The sequence below is a fragment of the Castanea sativa genome, chromosome 5, assembly GCF_040712315.1.
Source record: "Castanea sativa cultivar Marrone di Chiusa Pesio chromosome 5, ASM4071231v1".
Taxonomy (NCBI): Eukaryota; Viridiplantae; Streptophyta; class Magnoliopsida; order Fagales; family Fagaceae; genus Castanea; species Castanea sativa.
In genome coordinates, this window is record NC_134017.1 from 24,977,798 (window position 1) to 25,002,076 (window position 24,279).

General features: G+C 38.0%; 1 protein-coding gene across 1 annotated transcript; it reads left to right on the forward strand.

Moving 5' to 3' along the window:
* The first annotated feature begins 1,549 nt into the window (after positions 1 to 1,549).
* LOC142634972 (uncharacterized) lies at positions 1,550 to 2,242 on the forward strand. Its single transcript, XM_075809197.1, has one exon. The coding sequence runs from the start codon at positions 1,550 to 1,552 to the stop codon at positions 2,240 to 2,242; it is 693 nt and encodes a 230-aa protein (XP_075665312.1).
* The last annotated feature ends 22,037 nt before the right edge of the window (positions 2,243 to 24,279 follow it).

Here is a 24,279-nt window from a genome sequence, read left to right on the forward strand (position 1 = left end):
CCAAGATTCAACGGCCTTAGCACAACAAGTTCAAACTCTCGCAGCCACTGTCAAAGAACTCACCAGACAGAATCAAGAGATGAGACAAAGACTACAGCAGGAGGAGAACCGGTCAAGGGCTGTCCAAGAGGACGAAGGGGACAGCCAAGGGAGAAGTGACCGACGAAGGACCATTACTCCAGAAGAACAACACTCCGACCTCCTCCAAGAAATGAAAAAGGAGATGGACGAACTAAGAAATGCCATCAAAGAGAAGACGGATCGAAGCCTAGATAGAATGATCAGGGCAACGAACTCCCCCTTTACCATGGCGGTCTTAGAACGACCAGTACCAGCAAAATTTCGGTTGCCTCAACTCGAGCCTTTCGATGGACTCAAGGATCCCCAAGATCACCTTAATACCTTCAAGACGACCCTGGGCCTTCAACAGCCCCCTGATGAGATAATGTGTCGTTCTTTCCCTACTACGTTGAGGGGAGCTGTAAGAGAGTGGTTCACGAGACTGCCAACTTCGTCTATTGACAACTTCGAGCAGTTAAGTGGTGCCTTCCTGCGCCATTTTGTCGGGGGGCAGCGTCCCAAGAGACCGGCAGATCACCTACTCACTATTAAGCAAGGGGAGAAGGAGACCTTGCAGTCATATGTGAAACGCTTTACTCGAGAGACCCTAGAGGTGGACAACGTAGACGACAAGGTCTAGCTGACGACATTTAAAGTAGGGTTTAAGTCTAGAGAATTTGTCGTCTCGTTGGCGAAGAATCCGCCCCGGACAATGGCAGAAATGCTACTAAAAGCCCAAAAGTACATGAATGCCGAGGACGCATTGGTAGCCATCGTTGACGTGGAAAGGCAGAGAAAGGAAGGAAGGAAGGAAGACGAACATAGGGGCCAAAAGAGGGAGCGCCCAGGCCGCCGAGGTGGTGACGTAGACAAACGAAGGGACAAGAAAGCTACACGACCGGTAAAGTTCACACCTCTAATTATGCCTGTTGTCAAAATTTTGACACAGATCCAGGATCAACACTACCTTCAGTGGCTAAGACCCTTGCATTCGTCGCCTAACGTGCGTGACAAAAACAAATATTGCTGATTCCACAAGGATCATGGCCATTACACAGAGGATTGTCGAGACCTGAAAGGGCAGATAGAGGAGTTGATACAGAAAGGAAAGCTTCAGAAGTATGTGAAGAAGGGCGAATCCAGCAGGTTCAGAGACGGCAACAAGAGCCAATGTGAATCCTCATCCAAAGATGAGATTCGTCCATCCCAAACACCGCAGGATGTGATCGGGGAGATAAGCACAATCATAGGGGGGCCATCCATGGGGGGATCATACAAGTCTCTCAAGAAAACATGCCAGAGGCAAGTAAACAGCGTCCATATGGAACCTCTATTAAAGCAAAGACGGACAAACCAGGATATATTTTTTAATGAAGAGGATGCTCGGGGAGTAAGGTAGCCGCATAATGACCCCTGGTCATAATCCTCACAATCGAAGGATTTAACACTAAGAGGGTTCCTCGTAGACAACGGCAGCTACGCAGACATCATGTACTTACCGACCTTCCAACAGTTAAAACTAGATCCTGGTAGATTGCATCCATTCGATTCCCCCCTCGTCAGCTTCAGTGGAGACAGGGTATACCCCAAGGGCATTGTGACGCTGAAAGTCACAATAGGAGCCTACCCGAAGCAACAGACCCATCACCTGGACTTCCTGGTGGTAGATTGCCCCTCCTCATATAATGTGATCATTGGGAGACCCACCCTCAACAGGTGGAAAGAAGCTACGTCCAGCTACTGCCTAAAGGTCAAATTCCCAACCGAAGACGGAGTCGGCGAGGTAAAAGGAGACCAAGTCTTGGCCCGGGAATGCTACCAGGCCGTGCTGGCTACAGGGGAAAACCACACGTGGACGATCGAGGAAGGCAAAGAAGACAAAGTAGAGGATCTAGAAACAGTAGAACTCGTCGAGGGGGAATCTGCAAAGGTGGCGAGGATAGGAACAACCTTAAGCCTCGAGATGAAGAACAGACTCGTCCAATTCCTTAAAGAAAACTTGGACGTATTTGCATGGAGTCACGAGGATATGCCCGACATACCACGACAAGTAATCCAGCACGAGTTGAACATAGATCCCGAGAAGAAACCCATCCAACAAAGACAACGATTCTTTGCCCCTGAACGAAACCAAGCAATCACCGATGAAGTTAATAGGTTGTTGCAGGAAAACTTCATCTGAGAGGTCTATTATCCCAAGTGACTAGCCAACGTCATGCTGGTAAAGAAATCAATTGGGAAGTGGAGAATGTGAGTGGATTTTATGGACCTGAACAAGGCCTGCCCGAAGGACAGTTTTCCCTTTCCAAGGATAGATCAACTGGTGGATTCTAGGCCAGGCATAAGTTACTGACGTTCATGGATGCTTTTTTAAGATACAACCAGATAAAAATGGCTGAGGCAGATCAGGAAAAAATTGCTTTCATCACAAGTCGAGGGCTCTACTGCTACAAGGTGATGCCCTTCGGACTGAAGAACGCAGGAGCAACATACCAAAGACTGGTAAACAAGATGTTCAACAAGCAAATTGGTAGAAACATGGAGGTGTATGTAGACGATATGCTCGTCAAGAGCAAAAAGGAATTGACACACCTGGACGATTTGAGAGAGACGTTTGATACCCTCTGAAAATATCAGATGAAGCTGAATCCCAGTAAGTGTGTGTTCGGGGTAGCCTCAAGGAAGTTCTTAGGGTTCATGGTGTCCCAAAGAGGAATAAAAGCAAATCCGGAGAAGGTACAAGCAATACTCAACATGGCATCACCAAAGACCGTCAAGGAAGTCCAAAAGCTCATAGGGAGGATCGCTGCACTCAATAGGTTCGTCTTTAAAGCAACAGACAAATGCCTACCCTTTTTTAAGACATTGAAGCAAGCTTTTTCCTGGATTGACGAATGCGAGGTAGGGTTTCAAGAGCTCAAGCGTTACCTGGGGAGTCTGCCCGTCTTGAGTCCCTCAAAAGCAGGGGAAAACCTTTATTTATACCTGACGGCATCAGCCACGGCCGTCAGCGCGGCCTTAATTCGAGAGGAGGATAAAAAGCAGCTTCCAGTTTACTACATTAGTCAAGCCTTCCAGGGAGCAGAAGCCAGGTATCCCAGGATTGAGAAGATCGCGTTCGCCCTAATAGTGGCTTCATGAAAGTTACGACCATACTTCGAAGCACACCCCATCCTTGTAATGACGGACCAACCAATCAGAAAATCTATGAATAAACTTGAAGTAGCTGGGAGAATGGTCCAGTAGGCAATCGAACTCAGCCAGTTCGACATTGAATACCATCCCAAAATGGCCATTAAGGCACAAGCTCTAGCAGACTTTATTGCCGAGTTCACCCTTCCAGAAGATGACAACGGTAAAGACGAGGTCGAACAATGGACGATTTAGACCGACGGCTCATCAGCCCAAAAGAAGGGGGGAGTAGGGGTCATCATAAACACCCCCGATGGAGAAAAACTCAAATATGGAGTTCAATTAAAATTCCCGGTGACCAATAACGAGGCCGAGTACGAAGGGATACTGACGGGACTAAGACTCGGCAAAGCCCTTAGGATTAAGAACCTGCTTATTCAGAGTGACTCCAAGCTGGCAATAGGGCAGATCAGGGAAGAGTATGAGACAAAAGAGGAGAGAATGCAGAAGTACCTTAAGCTGACAAAACATTTAGCCCGTGGGTTTGAGAAGTTGGAGTTCGTTCGGATCCCAAGAAACCAGAATATGGCAGCAGATGAGGTTGCCAAAATGGCCTCGTCAAAAGAAGAACCAATGAATAGTGAACTTCTCATGGAGATTCAGAAACACCCCAGCATCAAAGAAGTCCCAATATTTTCCATTCAGAGCGTAGGTGGTTGGATGGCACCGATCGTGTCATTCCTTCAAGACAGGCATCTCCCTCGTGATTCCATGAAAGCCAGGAAGATTAAAGCAAGAGCGGCCAGATTTACGATTTTGAATGATACCTTATACAAAAAAGGCTTCTCCCTGCCCTATTTGAAGTGTGTTGACGAGGAAAAAGCCAAGTACGTCCTTCGTGAAATCCACGAAGGGATTTGCGGAGACCACGTCGGGCCTAGATCTCTGGTAAGCAAAGTTGTTAGAACAGGGTATTTCTGGTCGACCATGCAGGCAGATGCTACAGAGCTAGTCAAGAGGTGCGATAAGTGCCAAAGGTTTGGGAATGTCCAAAGGCTGCCAGCAGAAAAGATGACGACGATAACCTCCCCGTGGCCGTTCGCACAGTGGGGGATTGATATCGTCGGCCCATTGCCCCAAGGAAGAGGGCAGGTAAGGTTCCTGCTCGTCCCTATCGACTACTTCACAAAATGGGTCGAAGCAGAAGCAATAGGGACGATCACAGAGGCAAGAATCCGTAGCTTTGTGTGGAGAAATATAATTTGCAGGTTCGGGATTCCAAGAACGATTATATCAAATAATGGTCGACAGTTCAACAGCCAGGGATTTAGAGACTTTTTCTCAGGACTAGGTATCAGGAACAAGTTCTCGTCACCTGGACACCCACAGGCAAACGGGCAAACAGAAGTAACTAATCGGACACTACTCAGAATTATCAAAGCCCGGCTAGACGAGGCAAAGGGCGCGTGGCCCAAAGAATTGCCCAATGTCTTGTAGGCCTACAGAACAACAGCAAGAACCCCAACGGGAGAGACGCCTTTCAGGCTCACCTATGGCACTGAGGCGGTAATCCCAGTCGAGGTGGGTGTGGCCAGCACCAGGAGAGAAGTATTCCGCGAGGAGAACAACGACGACCAACTTCGAATCAATCTGGACTGCTTAGACGAAGTAAGAGACAAGGCCTCGAGCATGACGATGAAGTACCAAAGGAAGATGACTGAATACTATAACAAGAGGGTCAAGCTCAGAAGGCTTGAAATTGGCGACCTCGTCCTACGCAAGGTGACTACTGCAACTAAAAATTCTGCCTATGGGAAGCTCGGTCCGACATGTGAGGGACCATACAGAGTCATGCACTACTCCTGGCAAGGCAGCTATCATTTGGAGACCCTAGACGGGCAGAAGCTCCTGCGACCCTGGAACATTGAGCACTTGAAGAAGTACCATCAACAGATGTAACCCAAGAATGTACCCATTCCTTAAAATTAATGAAATAACGATTCAAATAATGTGTTTATACAGGTATCGTCAGTAGAAAATCCCGGAAACCCGCCATGGCCTAGACAGACGTACATTACTAACGAAGGAAAAAAGATAAAGAAAAACGCCTAAGTAATATGATTCCGTGTAGACGGATGTTTATTACTGACGAAGGCAAAAAGATAGAAAAATGCCTAAGTAATAAGATATCGCGTAGACGGATGTACATTACTGACGAAGGCAAAAAGATTATAAAAAAAAAATGCCTAAGTAATAAGATTCTGTGTAGACGGATGTACATTACTGACGAAGGCAAAAAGATAAAGAAAAACGCCTAAGTAATAAGATTCCGCATTAACGGATGTACAAAACTGACGAAGGCAAAAAGATAAAGAAAAATGCATAAGTAATAAGATTCTGCGTAGACGGATGTACATTACTTACGAAAGCAAAAAGATGAAGAAAAATTCCTAAGTAATAAGATTCGGCGTAGACGGATGTACATTACTGACTAAGGCAAAAACATAAAGAAAAATGCCTAAGTAATAAGGTCCCGCCTAGACGGAAGTACGTTACTGACAAAAAAGAAAAAAAGAAAAAAAGAAATGGGATCCTACCCTGACAGATACGAAGAAGTTGACGAGCTTATATGGATGCACAGAAGAACAACATGTGTAAGTAAATACGATATTATAAAAGCCTAGAAACCAAAGGCAATTACCATTGTTTTTACATTTAAAAACCCATAAACACTGGGCTAAAGATATGCTTGAAAAAAAAAAGGAGAAAAAGACGAATTTTTTCTGAACAAGTGATAGGATCAGACGTCCGGGATGGCATCGTCCTCGGCAGGGGCATCAAGGGCAGGAGCTTCGACGACTGGGACATCAACAGCAGGAAGGTCTCCAGGAACGTCAGCCGTTGTGGCTTGGGCAGCTTCGTCAGTAGAGATCTCCCTGTCCACTTCCTCCATGTCCAGCGTCTCCAAATCTATCCTAGAAGGGTGTTTGATGCAATACCTCCTCAAGAGCTCGAACCCTTTGAAATACCAGCTGAAGAGCACAGAATTGTACTCCTTAGTCTGTTGGAAGCCCTCGATAGCCTTGGAGGCGATGACCTTGATCTTTTTCTTTGTGGCTGCGAGCTGCTCATCCTTTTCCAGAACCAACTGCTGCTCAACCTTAAGCTCGTCATTCAACTTCTTGACCTCCTCCCTAGAGTGGTAAACGTCCTCCATCGCAGCTATCAGATCCCTTTTCAGCATCGAGTTCTCCATCTCCAAGACCTTGATCCAAGAAAGTGAGGACTCAACCTTACCTTCCTGAGCAAGATACTCAGTTGAAAGGTGAACAGTCTCCCCCAGCACCTATCAAAAAAAAAAAAAAAAAAGAAGGGACACGCGAAGGAATTTAATCCTAGCGCACCTATGTAAAAAAATTATATATATATATATATATATATATATATATATATATATATATATATATATATATATATATATACGTCACCTAAAACGAGTAGGTTACCTGGACGAGCTTATGGAGATGATGACTCATCAACTCATTTGGGGTCAAATCCGAGAATACCTTTAGGTCTTCTGCAGTCACGACCCCATGAGCTTGGTCCGTCGCCAACTTCTCGTCGTCCTAAATGGTGGACGAGCAAGCAGTCTCCTTCCCCCTATCTGATGTACGAGGCCTTTTCGAAGCAGGGGTCGGGATCTCCTCAACCGAAGTGGCTGGAGAAGCTGTCCTCGTCGTCTTGGCGCCGAAAATCACGAGAGTGGCCGAAGCAGTCGGAGTGACGGAAGAGACTTTCCCTTTGACATGGACCACCTTCTTCCCAAGGTTGGACAGCGGTTCGTCCTTCTTAGATTGCATCTTCTCGTACATGCCCTTGTTAAATTTCATCGTCATCTCTGCGAAAGAGGAAAATCTTATAAAGGAGCAAGTCAAATAAATACGGGTACAGGATCGAGTCTGACGAACTCAGGTGCTTACTCTTCTTTCCCTCAATATCAAGGCTCCGTAGGACGTAGGGGGACGGATTGGGGCCGAGATTGTAAAAGGCAAGTGTCCGCGGATCTACTAAGTTGTCCCAGTTTTCGATGGTCTGGGAATACGCAATGGCCGTCTCAACACGTTCCTTGTACCTGCTTTTGAGCTTTGGCCTCCTTTTAACTGCATAGGAACAAAAGAAGTTAGTGACGATAACATCGGGTCCAACGAAAAAAAAAAAAAAAAAAAAAAACCAGAAAGGAGACTGATGCACCTAAGGTCGGGGTTCCCCACCGACGAAGCAACTTGGGGATCTCACCCCAGTCCTGGCTAGAGGGGGTCTCAAAATCGTCCCCAGAAATAAACACAAATCTAGACTTCCAGTACCTGAAGGACGAGGATAAGCCCTTGACGATCCTGGTTATTCTCTCCCAAGGTACTAGCTCATAATACCCGTACTCTTTGGACTCTTTTAAACGATATAAATAAACAAGCTCGTTTACCTTGATCATCTCCTCGTTAGCAGCCAACCGTATTTCCATACAGTTGACCACTTTTCTCTATGAATTGGGCATAAGCTACCCATGAGCGATTCCCAAATAGGCTAAGAGCTCCATCACAAATGGATGGACGAGAAGCCTAAGTCCACAAGTAAAAGCGGCCTCATAGAAGCACACTTCACCTGGGAAAAACTAATAAGCCCTCTCCTCGTCAGTAGGACGACGAACGCGAACCTGTTCTGGAAACTGGAACCTATCCCTAAACCTACCCACGGCGTCAGAATCTAACCCACACACCTCCACGAGGGCATGAAAAGCCCTAACCTCTCTAAAAGTCGACACAACTGTGTCCCCCTCCATAGGGTCGCCACTAGACGACAACCCAGTCTCGAGGTCACTAGACCTAACCTCAGACATCGACTGTGGCTCCCTCACCAAACCTTCGAACCAATCGACTGACTTTCGGAGCAATGGAAACAAGTCGCCTAAAACAACGCCTAAGCTGCTACCCTAAAAAACAAAACCCCCCAAATTGGAAAAAACACCTAAGGACCCTCCTAAGCGAGCAAAGAGAAAGGAAATCGAAGGACAAGCTTCTTTAACCTCTAAATTACTGACCATGGACTCCCAGGCAAAATATAGGCAAACAGGAAAGTGCTAAAATTCCCCAAAAAAAAAAAAAAAAAAACACAGAGAAAACCAAGAGGCAGAAGCCAAAAAGAAATCAGATATTTGCAAAGAGAAAAAGAAAAAAGAAAGAAGAAGAAAAAGCATACCTCAAAGAAGAGAAGCAAGAAGCTCAACGACCAAACACGCACCAACTCAGAGAAAAATGAAGAAATAGGTGAAGAAGATGCTCAAAGGGATAAACTGAAATTTGGAAGAAAATGAAAGGTAAAGTAGGAGAAGAGGAGTTTAAAAACCAAAAGGAAGAAAAACCGAAAATCGGCGGGAAACCCAAGGGTCATGAGGACATAGGCCTTCTCCAACCACATCATGCCACGTGGCCAAAACCCACGTAACGCCACCACCGCGCATTCAATGCGGCACGAAATCCCAAAGGTCGAAAAAAAAAGGGAGGAAAAACTTTTCGTCTCCCACGGTCGTCAGGACACACACTGACGACCATGGAACCCGGGGGGCAACTGATGAGACTGACGAAGTTGAACACAGAGGAGTTCGCCTCCACAGAAGAACTTGACTGATCATCCGCATCATTGACGAGAACATTAAGGCCATTCAATGCTACCAATAATGTCCTGGACCGTTATAGGACCAGCTGGACGAATCGGTGGAAACGCATTAAAACCCATTACTCCGCCAGAGACGTTATCAGGGGAGACATTAACACCCCAACAGCTATAGTCCAAAAGGACATATAAAGCCCTCACAACACCAATACGAGGTACACATAGAATCAGAATATATACTGAGCTATTTTTGATATTTTTGACTGCTACCTTCTTTCGCACTAACTTTGACATCGGAGGCGTTGTGGCAGGCACCACACCGGTGACCATTCGAGTGAGTTCTTGCTTCCGTCATGTCGCCGAAGTGCGACCGGCAACGTCTGGACAAACTCAAAGTAACTGACGAGCTTTTGCTTCATCAATATGATTTGAAGAACTCTTCAATATAGTTACTACTGTAAGATCTTAATCCTTTTTATTGAAAGAAATTGGTTTTCATATCTCAATTATGGGAAGCTAAAAAGTACTATATGAACAAAGAATGCGATAACAGTCATATGTAAATCCAAACAATTATAACTCAACAAACCAAAACAACACTAATGTTACAACAATAGTCACAACTAACTCAATAACAATCTCATGTATTATGGTACACTAAGACTTTACAAACTTCATACCTCATTTCTCATGCTCATGCACATCCATTATGTGTTATTAACATCCACCTCAGGCAACATCAACTGGTAAAATCTAATTTCAAATTAAAAGACAAACATAAACATTATATAATTTTAAGAATCGTACAGTATAGTTACACGTATAAGATCATAATCCTTTTTATGGAAAAAAAGAATTGGATTTATTTTCTCAATTATAGGAAGCTAAAAAGTACTAAACGAACATAAAATGTAATAATAGTTTTTTGTAAATCCAAACAATTGTAACTTAAGAAACCGAAATAGCACTAATGTTACAATAATATTCACGACTAGCTCAATAATAGTCTAATTTATATTGTTCACTAAGATATTTCAAACTTAATGCATCATTTCTCTCATGCTTATGCACATCCTTTATTTGTTGTTGATGGCTACCTCTAGCAACATTAACTGTGGAAATGTTGTGAAAATGTTATAAACATAACATTATTTTTTTTCTTTCTCATCCAAACAAATTGTTTTGGATCAATAAATGAAAAAAAAACAATTGTACTAAACCAAACTTCAATAAAAGACAAAAACTACACTAAACCAAACTTATTGTAGAAAAGCTACTCAATCTTTTTATATAGTTAGTAGATTGATAAACCAAAAACGTATTGACCCCTTGTTATGGATTAAGTTGATTAATTAGCCAAATTTAATTAATTAATCAATTTAACATGCAAACACGTGGTAGCACAAACAAATCACCAATAAACAAAAGTGCAACAAAAAATAAATTAACCTGGTGATTTGTTTACGAATGGAGAAAACCTCAAAGACAAAAACTCCACCGGGTGATTTTAAAGTCACCACTCTCGAGAATCCACTATTATCAAAACAAGTGATTACAAGTAAAAGAATCCCAGTACCTTATACCAACCTACAGTTGAACTCTTACCCCAATACCCAATTAGACTTGTTCTGTAGTAACAATCTCTCATTTTGATGCATGGCTCCCAGTACGTGATTAACCAATTGCGCGGATCCCAATACGTGACTTCAATCACCAACTTGAGAAAGATGTTGTCTGCAAAGTTCTTCTTCTCTTCAACAGATGAAGATCGTGAAGTTGCTTGGTCACAAAACCCTACGGTGTACAAACATAGCAGCTTCTTCAAGAACTATGGCAAAACTAGGTTTTCAGTTACACTTGTGGAATTATGCTCTTGTGCAATTATGCTTTCAGCTATGTTACCAAATACGGCCCTAAAAATAATCATTTTATATGTTTAGGGTTATGAGAAAAGAAGGCCCAAAGACATATCCACGGATTGGAATTAAAACAGATTTGAAATTCTGTTTTTCTTAAACCTTAGCAGATAGCATCTGTCAAGATGCTGTCGAGATGCTGTCGAGCCACGGGGCTGAACAGCTCCTTAAGCTCGATAGATACTAGCTGTCGAGCTTTAATGACAAACACTTCTTCAGCTTGTTTCTTGGACAGACTTGTATGACTTTAACACTTGATCTTGAAACCTTATTTCTTTAAGTATTAAAAACATCCTAGATCTACTCAAATACAAGTAAAGTGCGTTTTGTCAAAGGATTAGCCCATTACATAAAATAATGACATATGTTCCTAACAAGTAAATACATATGTCCTAACAATCTCCCCCTTTGGCAATCCGTGACAAAACCACAACAAACAAATGAACATATGAGAGAAGTTATAAAACACTCAACTCATACTCACTTGTTGAATATAATAAAATCTATCCTAACATAAACTCTTGAAGAATTTTGCAAGAAGAGAGTTCATGACAAGTATACTTTGACAACCTGTATTTCTGAAACACTTTAAATAAAACACATAAAGACATCTTTGTGTGAAGCAGAAATAATAGATTGCATACAAATAATGAGAAACATGTGTATAAAGATAGAAAAGAAACAACACATGTAAAGGTAGGTGAAGAAGACATACATCATCACATATATATCAAATATAAACACAATGTATGAAAAAAAAACTGGTTACAAGACCTAAGGTACAAGAACAATGTATCTCTAAAAGAAAGAAAAGAAAAGAAAAAGATACAAGTAATCCTCACTACATCCCTCAAGATATCAACAACACTCCCCCTAACAAAAAGGTCCTATACTAACTCTCCCTCTATGAATGACTACTCTTATATCCAAAACTACTTCCCCTTTTTGTCACAAGTGACAAAGGGTAAGAATGTTAAGAAGACATCTCGTCAGAGCTGGAAGAGCTAGCATCTCCATCCTCATCATCATCATCGTTGTCGGAACTATCATCGTCAGATGCCTTGGGAGGAGGAGAGGGAGACTCCACAAAGCCACCAAGGCGAGCCTGCCGTCTAGCAATACTGCCGACACGGGTGTTCACTTGATACAACTCAGTAGAAAGTGAATCGAGGCGAGCATCCATGTGCTAAAGTTGTGCCATGATCGCATCCAAAGTCACACCTCCCACTGAAGTAGAGGGAGTGGAGGTGGATGGAGTTGAAGAAGTGGGAGGAGCTACTGAACCGGACCGCCTTGAATGAAATCGCGCCTTGCTCCATTTAACAGTAGCGTAATCAATGGCACACATGACGGAGAAGTGGTCGGATGAGGGAAAATGAATAGAAAAATGGAATAAATCCGCATGACAACTGAAGGAAAGACGAGCTTATCACGGGTAACCGTATCCCTATACACATCTATGATAGGAAAAATGAAATGTGAAGGAAAATCTATAGAGAGATCCTCAAGAAGGGACAATAGAAATCGAGCACGGGGCTTTATGATAGAGTTATAGTGAGAGAGAGGATGCAAAACAAAAGTCATCATCATGTTCATGAATCTAGGACCTTTAGCAAAATGCCGACAAGGTGTAAACTGACGATCACCCTAATCAGCTGGGTGCTCGCAGAAAGCAGAGATCATCTCATCTTTGAACACAGTCCGCAGACGCTCACAACTGGGGTAGTTAGGATGAGCAACCCTCGGGACACGGAGCACATTGGATACCAACTTCGGTGTGACACTATGCGCGTACCTCAAACGCGAGTATGAAAGAGAGGTACTGAAGAATCAATTCCATGCAAGTTGGAGTAGAACTCCGAGATTAGCATGGAAGGACATGTGACCGGGACGCCACACAGTGACTCCCATTCCCGACTGTGAAAGACATTGGGAAGGTCAGTGTCGATGAAATCCGACAAAATAACTCGACATTCTGAATGAACACCTAGTTTAGAGAAGTTCTCCAAGAAGCCCTTTTGGGCTTTCTCATCATGGAACCGAACAGAAGAGGGGGTAGGATCAGAAGATGAAGAGGCCTTAGAACGAAGAGGACTTTGGGACGGAGCAGACTTACGTTTCGGTGCCATTAACGCACTAACGTAAACAAGAGAGAGAAGGGGAAGAAAGAAACACTCAAAAAAATTCCAAGCAATTCAAATATACAGAAATATATATTGAATGTAAAGGACGTATGCATGATAATGCATGAACATGTGACGTGCAACAGTAAAATCATCATGGGCTCAGCCCAGTACAAACCTGCTAGCACACAAACAGATTAATTGATATACCACACATCTAAATGCATGAAAATATAGTTATAATGCACATGAGATGCAATGCATGAAGTTTATAGTATCAAATCTACAAAACCCATCCCAAAAGTTTTACAAAAACTTAATATTTTGAAAATATCCCGAAAATTTTCAAGAACTCAAAACCTAGATATGAATGCATGAAAAAATCATGAAGAATGAGAGAAAGAGAGATCATACCAAGTGATTTGAAGCAAGAAAAGGCCAAAAATCACATGGATTGAAGGTTTTTAGAGAGAAGAGAGTGATTGGGAGGTGAACAGATGCAGACAGATTGAGAGAGATCGAGAGAATGAGGATCAGATCGCGCTGAAACCTATATATAGGTTTTCAGTAAATCTCGACAGATAGAGGTGCCGAGAGGTGTCGAGAGTGGTGTTGAGATAAAAAGGCTTAGATAGATGCAGATATCGAGAGGTGTCCAGAGATGTCCACAACAGAAGCTTGATGGATCGAGAAGGTATCGATGAGCTATCGAGGGGACAAGAGATTTCTCAATTGATCCACCTAGCTGTCGAGAGGTATCGAGTTTGAGATAAGAATCAAATGAAGAGCTCGATAGATAAGCCAGGTATCGAGAGGTGTCGAGGAGCTGTCGAGATTGCTTAAAAACAAATTTTCAAGAAGAGAAAAACACAGATATGACTGCAATCAAGCACGCAACTTAACTAAGGATCCAAGCAACATTTTAAAATCCCAAAATCATCTCTCAACAACAATTTTAAGCACATGATCCCAAAAACACACACACACACACACACACACACACACACACACACAACAAGTCTAACCGATTTTATGTTTCAAAAATAAGTCAAGACAGTTTAGTGAGCATACATTAATACATGTAAACCTTGTGATGGCCAAATCACATTGTACCTGCACATGTATCAAAAATAGCAAAGAATTTTGCGTGTTGTGTGTGAAAACATCACAAGATTGCATAAGGTTTCTATGTTATGACGATTTGAGATATGAGAAAATTACTTTAACTCACACACAATCATAACTGTTTGATGATGACTATCACCTTCGAAGTACATCCTATAACTCCCACATCTCCTAGAAAACACGCTTGCAATCATGTTTTAAAGCAATTTGTTCTTTTTGCTTTTATTTTCTTTGCATATATATATATATATATATATATATATATATATATATATATATTTTATTAAGCAAATCATGCATAGGTATATAAAAGAGAGAAAAAAAAAAACCCAATTATGTTAAACTTTTTGACATTGCACTTTTGCTATGCCGAAACATACAGATGTCATTTCATGATTGGCAGGTAACAGTAGTGAAATGGTTATTTATAGCTTTCTCTTAGGATTTTCTAATCTTTCCTATCAAAAAGAGTGATACAAGTGTTAAGTATAAGAGATTACTTAATCTTACGCATCACAAACAAAGAGTCACAAAGTTCGCTTGCTTAGTTGTGCATAAGGATACTTATCTAAGCTACAAATGATACAAAGTTTAGAGAACTCTGTTTCAATGGCCATTTTAAGGTTCACAAGAACCAATGTACACATACACACACTGTTTTTGTATTTTTCTGAATTTTTCAATTTTTTTTATTTTTATATCAAAACAAAATAAATAAAACTGAAAAACTAACAAACAAAAACATGTAATACAAAACAAAGCAATGCATAAAACTAGACTGACTCAAAACATTAAAGTAAAACACAAAAGTAATGCAAAACCAAAAATAAGAAGGGGATAAGGAGAGAGAAAGTGACTAAATTACTTGGAACCCTTTTCCTTTCCACACCTTGGAAGAACCTTTCCTTTTCGCAAATTCTTGAATCGGCGGTGAGGGGGAAGAATTGAGACCGTTCAAGTTTGAAAGGAATATGAGGGATTTGAAAAGATCTCCAAGAGAAGCAAAGGAGGATGGAAACTGAGTCTGGTTTCTCGACGCCATCATGCTGTTGCTATTTTGAGTGGCTAACCACTTATAGCAATATGATCATGTATGACCAGCTGCTCCATAATGATGACAGAGATGCTGCTTCTTATGTTTAGGCCTCTGAGAGTTAGCCTTCTTAGCCCTAAGATTTTTAACTTCTTTCTTATCCCGCTTAGGTAGTGCTCCTAAGATAGATTTACCCTTGTCTATGTCCTCACTAGCTAATTCAGTTTTGACATTAGTATTCTCAATTTCAACATTATTGTTAGGAGGAACAAAAACAGTAGTACTAGAAGAAGTAATATTAGAAGAAGAGAGATTCTACCCTAAACCGGTTCGATCGGAAGCTGATTTTTGAAGACTAAGCATTTCATCGAGCCTAGCGCTTGAAGTTCTTTCAAGTTAAGCCCTTACTTGGAACAGTTCTGCCTCAAGTTTCTTGATCTTTTCAGCCAAGAAGTTATTCTCAAACCTCAGTACTCCAATTGTTTGATTGACTTCATCAAACTTCGTGGAAAGCTCTTCATGCTCAAGCTCCACATCACTGAGCATCTTGGTAGTCAACCTATACAACTTCTTATGCTTTTCTAAGACCTTTTATAACTTTGCATAGATTGTGTGGATGTCATTTTGTTCATCCATCTTCTCAAACTTGGATTCCACCACTTCCTCTTCTTCATCCACATCTTCAACAATCCCCTCAGTAGGATTGACTGTGGTAGTGAAGGCATTCAAGATTCCATCATCCTTATTGTTAGAATCATCTTCAGGCTCGGTGTCGCTTAGCGTAACAACAAGTTCCTTGCTTCTTCCAATTTTCTTGAGATATGTTGGGCACTCCTATTTCATGTGTTTGAAGCCTTGACACCCAAAGCACTTAGGTCATGTAGGAACAGTATACTGACCGCCATCCCTAGCATCCTTCTTCCCTTTGTCTTGGCCCTTGAATTTATAAGAACTAGATTGGCAATCTTCATAAACTTCTTGAATTTTCTGGTGATGTAAGACTTCATCTTAGAATCTTCATCATCTGAAGACTATTCCGTCTTACTGCTCTTGGCCTTCAGTGTCATACTCTTGCTTTTGCTAGACTTCCCGATTCTAGACAAATCCAACTCATAGGTCTGTAGATTTTTTACCAGCTCTATCAAAGGAATTTTATCAATATCCTTTGATTCCTCAATAGCAGTGATCTTGGCATGGAATCTTTCGGGCAGAGATCTGAGCACTTTTCTCACAATCTTAGGTTTTGGAATGGTTTCTCCAAGATTAAAAGCAGAGTTCACTATGTCCTTGAGTATGGCATAGAACTCATCAAACGACTCATCCTCCTCCATCTTAATTTTTTCGAAGCTTGTAGTAAGCCTCTATAGCTTCGAATCTTTCACAGCCTTTGTTCTCTCATAGGTTTTCTGGAGGATGGTTCAAGCTTCCTTTGTAGTTTCAGTGGAGGATATCTTTTTGAACTCCTCATTAGTGACTGCACTGAATAAGGCATTCAATGCCTAGCCGTTAAAATATGCCGCCTTGATCTTTGCATCATCCCAATCGGCCAACGCTTCCTTTGGCTTGGTCCAGCCAATCTCTACAGCTTGCCACACCTTCTCATCTAGAGACTGGAAAAAAGCTCCCATGCGTACTTTCCAATATGCATAGTTAGTTCCATCAAATAAAGGAGGTATAATAAGATATTGTCCTCTATTCATGACAAACAGGGGTCAATGGATCATACACAAGGATAAAACCCTAATTAGAGTGTGCCTGCTTTGATACCACTTGATAGGCTAAAAACGTATTAACCCTTGTGATGGATTAAGTTGATTAATTAGCCAAATTTAATTAATTAATCAATTTAACATGCAAACGCGTGGTAGCATAAAAAAATCACCAATAAACTAAAGTGTAGCGAAAAATAAATTAACACAATGATTTGTTTACGAATAGGGAAAACCTCCAAGGAAAAAACCCCACCGGGTGATTTTAAGGTCATCACTCCTGAGAATCCACTATTATCAAAACAAGCAGTTACAAGTAAAGGAATTCCAGTACCTTATTCCAACCTACAATTGAACTCTTACCCCAATACCCAATTGGACTTTTTCTATAGTGACAATCTCTCCTTTTGATGCACGGCTCTCACTATGTGACTAACCAATTGCGCGAATTTCAGTACGCGACTTCAATCACCAACTTGAGAAAGACGTTGGCTGCAAAGTTCTTCTTCTCTTCAACAGATGAAGATCGTGAAGTTGCTTGGTCACAAAACCCTATAGTGTACAAACACAGCAGCTTCTTCAAGAACTAAGGTAAAACTAGGGCAAGACTATGTTTCCGGTCACACTTGTGGAATTATGCTCTTGTGCAATTGTGCTCTTAGCTATGTTACCAGATACAGCCCTAAAAATAATCATTTTATATGTCTAGCGTTATGAAAAAAGAAGGTCCAAAGACATATCCACAGATTGGAATCAAAACAAATCTGAAATCCTGTTTTTCTTAAACCTCGATAGATAGCATCTGTTGAGATGCTATCAAGTCACAGGGCTGAAATAGCTCCTTAAGCTCGATAGATACGTTGTCGAGCTTTAATGACAAGCACTTCTTCAGCTTGTTTCTTGGAAAGACTTGCATGGTTTTAACACTTGATCTTGAAACCTTGTTTCTTGAAGTATTAAAAACATCTTAGATCTATCCAAATACAAGTAAAGTGTGTTTTGTCAAAGGATTAGCCAATTATATAAAATAATGATATATGTTTCTAACAAGTGAAACACATATGTCCTAACATAGATAAAAGTAGATATTTAAAAATAATAAATAAAAATTTATTTATAATGAAATACAGCTTAAAATTAGAAAGGACCAACACAAAATAATAATTCAATTTGTTCATTCAAATGTTCAATCAATTCGTATCTAGGCCACAAACTTTACTTTTGAATTGATCAAATCTGTTCCATCTCTATCTCTCTTTCTCTTCTAGATCAAGCTAAAAAAAAAAAAACCAAAGTCTTCTTCTTAACCCAAGCTTCTCAACAATTTTATAAAAAAAAAAATTAAAACAAATCATTCTCACACCGTTGAATTGTACTTATCAACCCAAACATTTATAGGAGTTGAGAGAGTTCATCATCAACATATATGTCCTTATATACTAGGTACTATTATTAATCAAATATGCTTGAAATTAATTTTTACCAAAATGGTGAGGTTTTCAATTGAATTATTATTATTATTTTTTCAAACGATGTTTAAGAACTCATATTTATTTCTTCTGGCAATAAGTTTAGGCTTCTCTGAGTTAATGTAATGTTTTCATATAGGTATTTTTTTTTTTCAATTTCTCAAAACTCGTAGTTCTTCTATAGATATACCATGTTTTTTCATATTGATAACCTTAAATTTTTTTCCAGGTGTGATTGGAGGGGATGTCATCTATATAAAAGAACATTTTGAGTTAAATTTGACAGAGACCTTATTCTTCGACATTCTTACGCACTGCATAACGGGCTAGAAGGTCGATGCGCGAGTGTACTAGCGTTGTTTTAGTCTTATAAATGGTTATAATGCTGAGACTACCCACTAAGTCACCTCAATGGCTCCAAGAGAAAATGAATTCTTCTTCAAGAACCATATATTATCAAATACTATAATCAATATTCAATTTTGATGTAAATGTAAGGCATGTGAGATTTGTTGGATGTATTGTTATGAGAAAGAGTAGCTAGGAGAAAAGAATTTGTATTTTGGTTAGTGAAGCATACATGTAGAAGAAGAATATGGCCATGGGCTTCTAATTTCACAGTAGAAGACAACCATACACATAAACATTATGTGGCAAAATCTAATTTCAAAGCATATGACAAAGATAGATGTAAACATAAACATTATATGATTTGAAGAACTCTGCAATATAGTTACTACTGTAAGATCTTAATCCTTTTTATTGAAAGAAATTGGTTTTCATATCTCAATTATGGGCCGCTAAAAAGTACTATATGAACAAAGAATGCGATAATAGTCATATGTAAATCCAAACAATTATAACTCAACAAACCAAAACAACACTAATGTTACAACAATAGTCACGACCAACTCAATAACAATCTCATGTATTATGGTACACTAAGACTTTACAAACTTCATACCTCATTTCTCATGCTCATGCACATGCTTTATGTGTTATTAACATCTATCACAAGCAATATCAACTAGTAAAATCTAATTTCAAATTAAAAGACAAACATAAACATTATATAATTTTAAGAATCGTATAGTATAGTAACACGTAAAAGATCATAATCCTTTTTATGGAAAAAAAAAATTAGATTTATTTTCTCAATTATAGGAAGCTAAAAAGTTCTAAATGAACAAATTGTAATAATAGTTTTGTGTAAATCCAAACAATTGTAACTTAAGAAACCGAAATAGCACTAATGTTACAATAATATTCACGACTAGCTCAATAATAGTCTAATGTATATTGTCCACTAAGATATTTCAAACTTAATGCGTCATTTCTCTCATGCTTATGCACATCCTTTATTTTTTGTTGATGGCTACCTCTAGCAACATTAACTGTGGAAGTGTTGTGGAAATGTTATAAACATAACATTTTTTTTTTTCTTTCTCATCCAAACTCACTGTTTTGGATCAATAAATGGAAGAAAAAAAAAATTGTACTAAACCAAACTTCAATAAAAGACAAAAACTAGACTAAACCAAACTTACTATAGAAAAGCTATTTAATATTTTTATATAGTTAGTAGATAGAAGTAGATATTTAAAAATAAAAAATAAAAAATTATTTATAATGAAATTTAGCTTAAAATTAAAAGGGACCAACACAAAATAATAATTCAATTTCTTCATTCAATTGTTCAATCAATCTGTATCTGGGCCACAAATTTTACTTTTGAATTGATCAATTCTATTCCATCTCTATCTCTCTTTCTCTTCTAGATCAAGCAAAAAAAAAAAAAAAAAAAACCGGAGTCTTCTTCTTAACCCAAGCTTCTCAACAATTTTATAAAAAAAAATTAAAACAAATCATTCACACATCAATGAATTGTACTTGTTAACCCAAATATTTATAGGAGTTGAGAGTGTGTTCATCATCAACTTATATGTCTTTATTTACTAGGTATTATTATTAATCAAATATGCTTGAAATTAATTTTTACCAAAATGGTGATGATTTCATTTGAACTATTATTATTTTTTCAAACGATGTTTAAGAACCCTTATTTATTTCTTCTGGCAATAAGTTTATGCTTCTTTAGTTAATGTATTGTTTTCATACAGGTATTTTTTTTTCAATTCCTCAAAACTCGTAGTTCTTCTATAGATCTACCATGTTTTTTCACATTAATAACCTTCAATTTTTTTCCAGGAGTGATTGGAGGGGATATCATCTATATAAAAGAAGATTTTGAGTTAAATTTAACAGAGACCTTATTCTTCGACATACTTACGCACTGCATAACGGGCGAGAAGGTTGATGCGCGAGTGTTCTAGCATTGTTTTAGTCTTACAAATGATTATAATGCTAAGACTACTCATTAAGTTACCTCAATGGCTCCATGAGAAAGTGAATTCTTCTTCGAGAACCATATATTATCAAATACTATAATCAATATTCAATTTTGATGTAAACGTAAGACATGTGAGATTTGTTGGATGTATTGTTATGAGAAAGAGTAGCCAACAGAAAAGAATTTATGTTTTGGTTAGTGAAGCATACATGTAGAAGAAGACACATGGACATGGGCTTCTAATTTCACAGTAGAAGACAACCATACACATAAACATTATGTGGCAAAATCTAACTTCAAAGTATAAGACAAAGATAGACGTAAACATAAACATTATATGATTTGAAGAACGCTTCAATATAGACTAATATAAGATCGTAATCCTTTTTATTGAAAGAAATCAGTTTTCATATCTCAATTATGGGAAGCTAAAAAGTACTATATGAACAAAAAATGCGATAATAGTCATATGTAAATCCAAACAATTATAACTCAACAAACCAAAACAACACTAATGTTACAACAATAGTCACAACTAACTCAATAACAATCTCATGTATTATTGTACACTAAGACTTTACAAACTTCATACCTTATTTTTCATGCTCATGCACATCCATTATGTGTTATTAACATCCACCTCAGGCAACATCAACTGGTAAAATCTAATTTCAAATTAAAAGACAAACATAAACATTATATAATTTTAAGAATCGTACAATATAGTTACACGTATAAGATCATAATCCTTTTTATGGAAAAAAAATTGGATTTATTTTCTCAATTATAGGAAGCTAAAAATTACTTAACGAACAAAGATTGTAATAATAGTTTTGTGTAAATCCAAACAATTATAACTCAACAAACCGAAATAACACTAACGTTACAACAATATTCACAACTAGCTCAAAAATAGTATTATGTATATTATCCACTAAGATATTTCAAACTTAATGCATCATTTCTCTCATGCTTATGCACATCCTTTATTTGTTGTTGATGGCTACCTCTAGCAACATTAACTGTGGAAGTGTTGTGGAAATGTTATAAACATAACATTTTTTTTTTCTCATCCAAACTCACTGTTTTGGATCAATAAATGAAAATAAATTGTACTAATCCAAACTTCAATAAAAGACAAAAACTACACTGAACCAAACTTATTGTAGAAAAGCTATTCAATCTTTTTACATAGTTAGTAGATAAAAGTACATATTTAAAAATAATAAATTATCTATAATGAAATTCAGCTTAAAATTAAAAGGGACCAACACAAAATAATAATTCAATTTCTTCATTCAATTGTTCAATCAATCTGTATCTGGGCCACGAATTTTACTTTTGAATTGATCAATACAGTTCCATCTTTATCTCTCTTTCTTTTCTAGATCAAGCTAAAAAAGCCAGAGACTTCTTTTTAACCCAAGCTTCTCAATAAAAAAAAATTAAAACAAATCATTCACACATCATTGGATTGTACATATAAACCCAAACATTTATAGGAGTCGAGTGAGTTCATCATCAACTTATGTGTCTTTATATACGAGGTATTATTATTAATGAGATATGCTTAAAATTAATTTTTACCAAAATGGTGATGAATTCATATGAATATTTTTTTTTCAAACGATGTTTAAGAACCCTTATTTATTTCTTTTGGCAATAAGTTCAGGCTTCTCTAAGTTAATGTATTGTTTTCATACAGGTATTTTTTTTTTTCAATTCTTCAAAACTCGTAGTTCTTCTATAGATATACCATTTTTTTTCACATTGATAACCTTCAATTTTTTTTTTCCAGGTGTGATTGGAGGGAATATCATCTATATAGAAGAAGATGTTGAGTTGGGTTTGACTAAGACCTTGTTTTTCGGTGTTCTTACGCACTGCATAACGAGCTTGAAGGTTAATGCACGAATGTACTGGTGTAGTCTCAGTCTTACAAATAGTTCTGATGCTGAGACTACCCACTAAGTCACCTCAATGGCTCAATGAGAAAGTAAATTCTTCTTTGAGAGCCATGTATTATCAAATACTATAATCAATATTCAAATTTCATGTAAATGTAAGACGTGAGATTTGTGGGATGTATTGCTATGAGAAAGAGTAGCTAAGAGGAAAGAATTTGTGTTTTGGTTAGTGAAGCATACATGTAGAAGAAGAATATGGCCATGGGCTTCTAATTTCAAAGTGGAAGACAACCATAAACATAAACATTATGTGGCAAAATCTAACTTCAAAGTATAAGACAAAGGTAGATGTAAACATAAACATTATATGATTTGAAGAACGCTTCAATATAGTTACTACTGTAATATCTTAATCCTTTTTATTGAAAGAAATTGGTTTTCATATCTCAATTATGAGAAGCTAAAAAGTACTATATGAACAAAGAATGCGATAATAGTCATAGGTAAATCCAAACAATTATAACTCAACAAACCAAAACAACACTAATGTTACAACAATAGTCACAACTAACTCAATAACAATCTCATGTATTATTGTACACTAAGACTTTACAAACTTCATACCTTATTTTTCATGCTCATGCACATCCATTATGTGTTATTAACATCCTACTCAGACAACATCAACCAGTAGAATCTAATTTCAAATTAAAAGACAAACATAAACATTATATAATTTTAAGAATCGTACAATATAGTTACACGTATAAGATCATAATCCTTTTTATGGAAAAAAAAATTTGGATTTATTTTCTCAATTATAGGAAGCTAAAAAGTACTAAATGAACAAAGAATGTGATAATAGTTTTGTGTAAATCCAAACACTTGTAACTCAAGAAACCGAAATAGCACTAACGTTACAACAATATTCACAACTAGCTTAATAACAGTCTTTTGTATATTGTCTACTAAGATATTGCGAACTTAATGCATCGTTTCTCTCATACTTATGCACATCCTCTATTTGCTGTTGATGGCTACCTCTAGCAACATTAACTATGAAAGTGTTGTGAAAATATTATAAATATAAATTTTTTTTTCTTTCTTATCCAAACTCGCCGTATTGGATCAATAGAAGAAAAAAATTATACTAAACCGAACTTCAATAAAAGATTGAAACTACACTAAACCAAACTTACTGTGGAAAAGCTATTCAATCTTTTTATATAGTTAGTAGATAGAAGTAGATATTTAAAAATAGTAAATAAAAAATTATTTATAATCAAATTCAACTTAAAATTAAAAGGGACTAACACAAAATAATAATTCAGTTTTTTCTTTGAATTGTTCAATCAATTTGTATCTGGGCCACAGATTTTACTTTTGAATTGGTTAATTCAGTTCCATCTCTGTCTCTCTTTCTCTTCTAGATCAAGTTTAAAAAACCAGTTTTTTTCTTAACCCAAGCTTCTTTGACAATTTCATTAAAAAATTTAAAACAAATCATTCACACACCATTAAATTGTACCTGTTAACCTAAACATTTATTGCAGCTGGGTGAGTTCATCATCAACTTATATGTCTTTATATACTAGGTATTATTATTAATCTGATATGCTTGAAATTAATTTTTACCAAAATGGTGATGATTTCATTTGAATTATTTATTTATTTTCAAACAATGTTTAAGAACCCTTATTTATTTCTTCTGGCAATAAGTTCAGGCTTCTCCAAGTTAATGTATTGTTCTCATACAGGTTTTTTTTTTTTTTTTTTTTTTTTTTTTTT